We start from the raw sequence: 12,039 nt of genomic DNA, 5'->3' as shown, positions 1-12,039 counted from the left end.
AGGTGGGAACCAGTGGTGTGATATTGACAGAACTTGACAATCAGCACTATTTACCTTCATGTTTGCAAAAATATTCCCATTAATTAAAAGGGCTTTAATCGAAGGTCGGTAGGTCTTCGTTAAACTGGGAGACGGAATTGACAGAGCAGTACAATCTTACAGTAAATCGTAAATAATATTTATCATTGAAAAGCAGGTAGAAGAGTAAGAAGCTATTTTCTAGTAATAATATAAGACGCAAACACAATTTGATTCTTACTCCCCTTTGCTCCTGGTGAAATCCTGGATTTTTCTCCTAACAGTAACGTACATAAGTAATTAAAATGACACATTTGTTGCAGTCGGTGTGACGATCAGTAATGAAGGGGATCCGCCAGTTAAAAAAAAAAATATATAGCCCAGCCAGGTGTCAGAAGGATTGACGGAGGGAGCTATCATGTCAATATTTCTGTGACATAAAAATCTGGATTTAACAACATTCGACTATTATTGATAAGAGGGTCAACAAGGTAAGAAAATGAATCACTCATCCCCTTGGAAAACCTCGAGTTTGGCAGCTCAAGAATTCCCCGGGCCCCCAGTGTCACCCCAAGGGAGGGAAATATACCATCAATCTTAAATGAATTGTAAATGAATTCTGTTCTAGAATTTCTTTCCGGGGCTTCTGAAATTCGGCCGGAACCACCACTGAAATGTCCTCGGATGACAAAACAGCGACATCTTGTCAATGATTAGACAAACACTGTATGTAACATTGATAACATTCTGAAATCATATTCAAATATTCTCTTTGTCAGTGTGCCCTTCGTACAGAAAACATTGATTACCCCCACATGCACAGCCGCACGATAATATCCAGTCCCTATTGTTCTATTGTTAGTAAATACATAAGGCGTCAAATATTAGATTTATGTCGTCACTTTATGAAAAAGTGATTCTGATAAACCAAGACAATAGATTATTGATGTTACGCCGACAGCGAACCTTATATCAAACTACTGGATTAACCGCTCAAATTGATTCATTTCGGGAGGAATAGCATCGCCAGCAGGCTTTGTTATTTAGCTGTGCATATCTTGGACAGGTTGTGTAAGCGTTGACAAGTCTTAACTTTGAACAGGTATGTAAGGAATAAGTTAGGATTTGTTTAAAGGAGCAAAATCCATTTTTTGTGATTTGGGATTATTTGAAGCTTTGAATTATTATTTATAAAAATGTATCAACATTGTGAAAGAAAATTATGCAAAACTTATATAAATATTGTAATGTTATATATTAACCTAGATTTATTGTTGCATGGTTTAGTTGGCGTTTGTTTGGTTTTGTTCATTGTTGACATTTTAGGAAATACGTGCATGTTAACACATTTTTTAAATTTTCTTTCAGAGTTGATCTACTATATAAAGAAAGCCAAGAACAGAAGATGGCGAAGATAAAATATTTACTTACATACACAATGATTATTGACGTCATCATATCATGCGTACATGCTCAAGGTACAATGGCGGACCTAGTGAGACTGAAGGATTCGTTGTTCGCAAACTACGTCCAGGACTTTCGGCCAGTTCAAAATCAGAGTGATCCCATAGAAATTGACCTTGATATGTACCTCATCTCTATTCTAGATGTAGACGAGGTGGCTGGGATAATTACGCTGAGCTGTGCCCTTCTCCTGTCCTGGACAGATTACCGACTGGTCTGGAATCCTAACGAGTTTGTTGGTATCCCCTCTTTTGTGTTTGGGGCCTCAAATGTATGGAAGCCTCGGGTTTACATTGCCACATCTTCTGACGATTTAACTGATTTTCCTTTGGACGCCTTCGACGTAAGAGTAAATTCAAATGGTGGGGTACAATCTTTGCCAGGTCGACAGGTGAAGGCTAGCTGCAGTTTTGACATGACTAAGTTTCCAAGAGATTCGCAGACTTGCGTCCTTCAGTTGACATCTTGGTTCTATTCATCAGAGGAGTTGATACTAAAATCTCCCCAGCCATACATCAGTCTGGCATACTACATACCAAACGGAGAATGGAACGTTGACTGGACGTCCGCTGCGAGCAACGATTTAGGACATATCTTCTCTGTCCTCGATTTTTCAATTCACCTGACAAGACAATCTGGCTTCTTTCTTATATCTATGGCTGTTCCAGTGATTTTGCTGTGTTTTCTCAATCCATTCGTGTTCCTCCTGCCGGCCGCCTCAGGGGAACGAATTTCTTACACAATAACGATATTTCTGTCGCTCGCTGTTTATATGACATTGATAGCTGGAAATATGCCGAAGGTTTCAGATCCAATGGCGGGAATTTCTTACTTTCTTCTCGGGGCTATGTTAACAAGTTGCTTGCTGATCTTGTTGACAATTTTCACTCTTCGCTGTGACGCTGTGACTGAGGTACAGAAATTCCCTCGGTGGATTAAGTGGCTAGTGAATTGCTCTCGACCAACGTGTGGTAGAGACAAGAAAGTTCACACAACTGATATCATCAGCGGTGACCAAACGATTACACAAGTCCGGGCAATTGGGGAAGAGGAATACAATTACGTCATCGAACACAAGCATGATCTACAGAAGGAGCACGTGACGCGACGTATTGACAAATGTCTGTTTTACGTCACACTATCGGGGACTATTGTAATGACCGCGGTGTTTGTAGTTCAGTTCTGGTGTTAGATGGACATTGTATTAGTTGTGTAGTCTGCGTAATAACCAATATTAAAATACCCGTATACAATAACAGAAAGACAATAAGATCTTTTAAAGACAGCAATTTAAAGAAAGTTAAGTAAATTTAAGTATGTATCACACACTCACCACACGCATGTATCACACAGTCACCACACGTATGTATCACACAGTCACCACACGTATGTATCACACTCACCACACGTATGTATCACACACTCACCACACGTATGTATCACACACTCACCACACGTATGTATCACACACTCACCACACGTATGTATCACACACTCACCACACGTATGTATCACACACTCACCACACGTATGTATCACACCAACCCACCACACGTATGTATCACACACTCACCACACGCATGTATCACACACTCACCACACGTATGTATCACACACTCACCACACGTATGTATCACACACTCACCACACATATGTATCACACCAACCCATCACAGGTATGTATCACACACTCATCACACGTATGTATCACACACCCACCACATGTATGTATCACACCAACCCACCACACCTATGTATCACACACTCACCACACGTATGTATCACACACTCACCACACGTATGCATCACACACTCACCACACGTATGTATCACACACTCACTACATGTATGTATCACACCAACCCACCACACTTATGTATCACACACTCACCACACGTATGTATCACACACTCACCACACGTATGTACCACACTCACCACACGTATGTATCACACACTCACCACACGTATGTATCACACACTCACCACACGTATGTATCACACACTCACCACACGTATGTATCACACACTCACCACAGGTATGTATCACACACTCACCACACGTATGTATCACACACTCACCACACGTATGTATCACACACTCACCACACGTATGTATCACACACTCACCACATGTATGTATCACACCAACCCACCACACGTATGTATCACACACCCACCACACGTATGTATCACACACTCACCACATGGATGTATCACACCAACCCACCACACCTATGTATCACACACTCACCACACGTATGTATCACACCAACCCACCCCATGTATGTATCACACACTCACCACACGTATGTATCACACACTCACCACACGTATGTATCACACTCACCACACGTATGTATCACACACTCACCACACGTATGTATCACACACTCACCACATGGATGTATCACACCAACCCACCACACGTATGTATCACACACTCACCACACGTATGTATCACACACTCACCACACGTATGTATCACACACTCACCACACGTATGTATCACACACTCACCACATGTATGTATCACACACCCACCACACGTATGTATCACACCAACCCACCACATGTATGTATCACACACCCACCACACGTATGTATCACACACTCACCACATGTATGTATCACACCAACCCACCACACGTATGTATCACGCACTCACCACACGTATGTATCACACCAACCCACCACACGTATGTATCACACACTCACCACACGTATGTATCACACCAACCCACCACACGTATGTATCACACACTCACCACACGTATGTATCACAGACTCACCACATGTATGTATCACACACTCACCACACGCATGTATCACACACTCACCACACGTATGTATCACACCAACCCACCACATGTATGTATCACACACTCACCACACGTATGTATCACACACTCACCACACGTATGTATCACACACTCACCACACGTATGTATCACAGACTCACCACATGTATGTATCACACCAACCCACCACATGTATGTATCACACTCACCACACGTATGTATCACACCAACCCACCACATGTATGTATCACACTCACCACACGTATGTATCACACCAACCCACCACACGCATGTATCACACCAACTCACCACACGTATGTATCACACACTCACCACACGCATGTATCACACCAACCCACCACACGTATGTATCACACACTCACCACACGTATGTATCACACCAACTCACCACATGTATGTATCACACACTCACCACACGTATGTATCACACACTCACCACATGTATGTATCACACACTCACCACACGTATGTATCACACACTCACCACACGTATGTATCACACCAACCCACCACACGTATGTATCACACACTCACCACATGTATGTATCACACACTCACCACACGTATGTATCACACACTCATCACACATATGTATCACACCAACCCACCACACGTATGTATCACACCAACCCACCACATGTATGTATCACACACTCACCACACGTATGTATCACACACTCACCACACGTATGTATCACACCAACCCACCCCATGTATGTATCACACACTCACGACACGTATGTATCACACACTCGTATCACACCAACCCACCACACGTATGTATCACACACTCACCACACTCGTATCACACCAACCCACCACACGTATGTATCACACACTCACCACACGTATGTATCACACCAACCCACCACATGTATGTATCACACACTCACCACACGTATGTATCACACACTCACCACACGTATGTATCACACACTCACCACACGTATGTATCACAGACTCACCACATGTATGTATCACACCAACCCACCACATGTATGTATCACACTCACCACACGTATGTATCACACCAACCCACCACATGTATGTATCACACTCACCACACGTATGTATCACACCAACCCACCACACGCATGTATCACACCAACTCACCACACGTATGTATCACACACTCACCACACGCATGTATCACACCAACCCACCACACGTATGTATCACACACTCACCACACGTATGTATCACACCAACCCACCACACGTATGTATCACACCAACTCACCACATGTATGTATCACACACTCACCACACGTATGTATCACACACTCACCACATGTATGTATCACACACTCACCACACGTATGTATCACACACTCACCACACGTATGTATCACACCAACCCACCACACGTATGTATCACACACTCACCACATGTATGTATCACACACTCACCACACGTATGTATCACACACTCATCACACATATGTATCACACCAACCCACCACACGTATGTATCACACCAACCCACCACATGTATGTATCACACACTCACCACACGTATGTATCACACACTCACCACACGTATGTATCACACCAACCCACCCCATGTATGTATCACACACTCACGACACGTATGTATCACACACTCGTATCACACCAACCCACCACACGTATGTATCACACACTCACCACACGCATGTATCACACCAACCCACCACACGTATGTATCACACACTCACCACATGTATGTATCACACACTCACCACACGCATGTATCACACACTCACCACACGTATGTATCACACACTCACCACATGTATGTATCACACACTCACCACACGCATGTATCACACACTCACCACACGTATGTATCACACAGTCACCACACGTATGTATCACACTCACCACACGTATGTATCACACACTCACCACACGTATGTATCACACACTCACCACACGTATGTATCACACACTCACCACACGTATGTATCACACACTCACCACACGTATGTATCACACCAACCCACCACACGTATGTATCACACACTCACCACACGCATGTATCACACACTCACCACACGTATGTATCACACACTCACCACACATATGTATCACACCAACCCATCACAGGTATGTATCACACACTCACCACACGTATGTATCACACACCCACCACATGTATGTATCACACCAACCCACCACACCTATGTATCACACACTCACCACACGTATGTATCACACACTCACCACACGTATGCATCACACACTCACCACACGTATGTACCACACACTCACTACATGTATGTATCACACCAACCCACCACACTTATGTATCACACACTCACCACACGTATGTATCACACACTCACCACACGTATGTACCACACTCACCACACGTATGTATCACACACTCACCACACGTATGTATCACACACTCACCACACGTATGTATCACACACTCACCACACGTATGTATCACACACTCACCACACGTATGTATCACACACTCACCACAGGTATGTATCACACACTCACCACACGTATGTATCACACACTCACCACATGTATGTATCACACCAACCCACCACATGTATGTATCACACACTCACCACACGTATGTATCACACACTCACCACACGTATGTATCACACACTCACCACACGTATGTATCACACACTCACCACATGTATGTATCACACCAACCCACCACATGTATGTATCACACTCACCACACGTATGTTTCACACCAACCCACCACATGTATGTATCACACTCACCACACGTATGTATCACACCAACCCACCACACGCATGTATCACACCAACTCACCACACGTATGTATCACACACTCACCACACGCATGTATCACACCAACCCACCACACGTATGTATCACACACTCACCACACGTATGTATCACACCAACTCACCACATGTATGTATCACACACTCACCACACGTATGTATCACACACTCACCACATGTATGTATCACACACTCACCACACGTATGTATCACACACTCACCACACGTATGTATCACACCAACCCACCACACGTATGTATCACACACTCACCACATGTATGTATCACACACTCACCACACGTATGTATCACACACTCATCACACATATGTATCACACCAACCCACCACACGTATGTATCACACCAACCCACCACATGTATGTATCACACACTCACCACACGTATGTATCACACACTCACCACACGTATGTATCACACCAACCCACCCCATGTATGTATCACACACTCACCACACGTATGTATCACACACTCACCACACGTATGTATCACACCAACCCACCCCATGTATGTATCACACACTCACCACACGTATGTATCACACACTCACCACATGTATGTATCACACACTCACCACACGTATGTATCACACACTCACCACACGTATGTTCACACCAACCCACCACACGTATGTATCACACCAACCCACCACATGTATGTATCACACACTCACCACACGTATGTATCACACCAACCCACCCCATGTATGTATCACACACTCACCACACGTATGTATCACACAGTCACCACACGTATGTATCACACTCACCACACGTATGTATCACACACTCACCACACGTATGTATCACACACTCACCACACGTATGTATCACACACTCACCACACGTATGTATCACACACTCACCACACGTATGTATCACACACTCACCACACGTATGTATCACACCAACCCACCACACGTATGTATCACACACTCACCACACGCATGTATCACACACTCACCACACGTATGTATCACACACTCACCACACGTATGTATCACACACTCACCACACATATGTATCACACCAACCCATCACAGGTATGTATCACACACTCACCACACGTATGTATCACACACCCACCACATGTATGTATCACACCAACCCACTACACCTATGTATCACACACTCACCACATGTATGTATCACACACTCACCACACGCATGTATCACACACTCACCACACGTATGTATCACACACTCACCACACGTATGTATCACACCAACCCACCACACGTATGTATCACACACTCACCACACGTATGTATCACACACTCACCACACGTATGTATCACACAGTTACCACACGTATGTATCACACTCAGCACACGTATGTATCACACACTCACTACACGTATGTATCACACACTCACCAAACGTATGTACCACACACTCACCACATGCATGTATCACACACTCACCACACGCATGTATCACACACTCACCACATGTATGTATCACACCAACCTACCACATGTATGTATCACACACTCACCACACGTATGTATCACACACTCACCAAACGTATGTACCACACACTCACCACATGCATGTATCACACCAACCCACCACATGTATGTATCACACTCACCACACGCATGTATCACACACTCACCACACGCATGTATCACACCAACCCACCACACGTATGTATCACACACTCACCACACGTATGTATCACACCAACCCACCACACGTATGTATCACACACTCACCACACGTATGTATCACACCAACCCACCACATGCATGTATCACACACTCACCACACGTATGTATCACACACTCACCACACGTATGTATCACACCAACCCACCACACGTATGTATCACACCAACCCACCACACGTATGTATCACACACTCACCACACGTATGTATCACACACTCACCACACGTATGTATCACACACTCACCACACGTATGTATCACACACTCACCACACGCATGTATCACACACTCACCACACGTATGTATCACACACTCACCACACTATGTATCACACACTCACCACACGTATGTATTACACACTCACCACACGTATGTATCACACACTCACCACATACATGCAACATACACACTCGCCATCGCATGCATATCGCAAACAGTGGAGACCGTCCTTAAAAACAACGCTTTTGATAAACAATCTAAAATTGATCTCGTATGGAAAACAACAAGATAGACGGCCGTGTTCACAAAACAGTGTTTTAAAGTCAATATGGATTGATATCATATTATGTATTCCCATCCTTTGTCATCGCTGACGAGTCCTTTAAAGATAAAACGATATATGCTACAGTATAAGTAACAACAAAGCGCAAATGCATATATGACTGATATAATGTTTACCAATTCCGTTGAAAAGTTTTTTGTCTTTTGTAGAAAACATTGATTTATAAACGATGCTGTACCGCGTCCTCACCGCGTCCTTCGTTCTTTGTTGTGAGTGTTACCGACGAAACAATAACTTCAGGTGACAAATCCGTACTCCTGCCCTGCCGTATCTAAAACACAATAGCAAAACTCGTCGTTGCTAGGCAATGGCAGTTCTTTATAAATACATACACATTAAATGATATTTTGTATTAACTTACCATATCATTATAAATTGATTTCCCCTTAAACATTCCAGTTTAATTGAAGGGCAAATTACATATAACCATCGTATGGTGCAATATGACTTCAGCCTTGGACAGCCGTGAATGCAGTACTGTTTGTCATTTGACAGCGAATGGAATGGACACATCATATTAAACTTCGACTATCATCAAGTCCAAACAGGTATGGCGAGACCTACTTAAAACTTAATTAAAACTTGATAAGGAGATACATCTTCAGGGAAATGGATACTTAGAATGTTTGTTATAACATCATTTATTGTTATTATTGTCCCTAACTTCACTGACGAGTCCCAAAAGGACGGAACGGCTGTATGATGTCCCTTACTTCACTAGCGAGTCTTAAAATGACAGAACAGCTGTATGATGTTCATAAATTCACTGACGACTCATAAAAGGACAGAATAGCTGTAGGGTGCAGTTTTATCTACTATGTACATTATTCGGCGTGTATCTTATATCTATAACTGAATCCATATCTAAAATGACATCCATTCTTTAATTTCAGTCAAACTTCGTTATTTCGATCTCTGAAAACCCGGAGACTCTACTTAACTCGCAGTAAAAATTCAATTAGACAAGAAAAATTAAATACATGTATAAGATATAGATTCGGTTATCTCAAATACACCGTGTATCTCAGATTTTCTCTATGATCCCCACTGACCTCGGGATAAAGAGGTCCGACTCGTCTCTTCATAAGATATAACCGGCAAAAACTTTCAGTGTTTAAATTGATGCAGTTATTGAGTGTAAATAATATCAAAGAGTTAACTCGTTCAGGCAAATTTGTTTTCGAAGCTAATTAGATTCGACCCGCATATTTTAACTTGTTCATGTATTTTCTTATTGTTTGTTCAATGTATTTTAACTTGATACACATAGATATTTGTATAGACCTTTATATATAAGTTATTGAGTGTAACTTATGTCAGTGAATTAAAGCATACCATGCAAATTTATTTTCGAAGCCAATAAGATCCAGGCTATATGTACAGATTCTTAACTCGTTCTCCACTTTGTATTTTGTATTGCTGTTGTTCACGTATATTACGATTGTGTGCATAATATGTACCAATGGGCAATATGGCCCACAGTTAATAAAGAAATTGAAACTGAAATTAGAATTGATTGTGAGTATAAATTTAATCAGTAAAGATAAACATGGGTTTATGTATTCTGGTTGTTTTATCTTGCAGCTATATAATCCAAAATTAAGGATGGCGAAGATTCCATTTTTGTTGACAATAGTGATTTACGGTGACGTCATCATATCATGTGCACATACACAAGGTACGATGAACGACCTAGTGAGACTGAGGCAGAAGCTGTTCCGGAATTACACCAAGGACTTCCGGCCGGTCTATAACCTGAGTGAGACAACACACGTGACCATTGAAATGTTCCTGATGTCTATTATAGACCTCAACACAGTAAGCGGGACAATCACTCTGAACTGTCAAATCATGGCGACTTGGACGGATGACCACCTTGTGTGGAACACAAGGGACTTCAACCGTGTCGGTTCTCTTGTGTTAAAGTCATCAAATGTTTGGAAACCTCGAATTTACATTACAACCTCTTCGGACGATTTGTCTGATTTTTCTTACGACGCGTTTGATGTGAGAGTTTATCAGAACGGGACGGTAGTCTCTACACCCGGTCGCCATGTCAAGGCTACCTGCAGCTTCGATATGACAAACTTTCCTACAGATTCACAGAAATGTTCCCTCCAGCTCGCCTCTTACTTTTACATGTCAAGCGAGTTGTCGTTTGTTATCTCGCGTTCAGACATCAACATGTTATACTACAGACCTAACGGCGAGTGGGTTATCGACAAAACATCCGTGACAAACAACATTGATTTCGGGACAGATTTTTCTTTGGTAGCGATTTCAATCCACCTGACCAGACGATCAGAATTCTTCTTCATTTCCATGATAATACCGGTTTTGTTGCTATGTCTCCTCAACCCTTTCGTGTTTCTCTTGCCGACCTCCTCGGGAGAACGTATTTCTTACACGTTAACTATATTTCTGTCTTTGGCCGTTTATATGACACTTATTGGTGAAAACATACCAAAGGTTTCAAATCCGATGGCGGGAGTTTCCTATCTCCTCCTCGTGGCTATGTTGAATAGCTGTGCGCAGATATTGATGACGATATTCACGCTTCGCTGTGACGTTGCAGTCGATATAAATACTTTCCCAGGCTGGTTTCTGAGGCTAACCTACCGCGTCAGATATCGAACTTGTGGCAATGATAAAACGACACGTGATATCAATATTGGAAGCAATGGCCGAACGGTTACATGTGAAGGACGAACAGAGGACGGGCACGA

General features: G+C 42.8%; 1 protein-coding gene across 1 annotated transcript; it reads left to right on the top strand.

Moving 5' to 3' along the window:
• Positions 1-1,501: 1,501 nt before the first annotated feature.
• Positions 1,502-2,674, top strand: LOC117315178 (neuronal acetylcholine receptor subunit alpha-7-like). The gene has a single exon (XM_033869322.1). The coding sequence runs from the start codon at positions 1,502-1,504 to the stop codon at positions 2,672-2,674; it is 1,173 nt and encodes a 390-aa protein (XP_033725213.1).
• The last annotated feature ends 9,365 nt before the right edge of the window (positions 2,675-12,039 follow it).

This window comes from Pecten maximus, chromosome 17, assembly GCF_902652985.1.
Source record: "Pecten maximus chromosome 17, xPecMax1.1, whole genome shotgun sequence".
NCBI classification, from domain to species: Eukaryota; Metazoa; Mollusca; class Bivalvia; order Pectinida; family Pectinidae; genus Pecten; species Pecten maximus.
The sequence above is the reverse complement of the archived record's forward strand: the minus strand, read 5'-3'. Positions and strand labels throughout refer to the sequence as shown.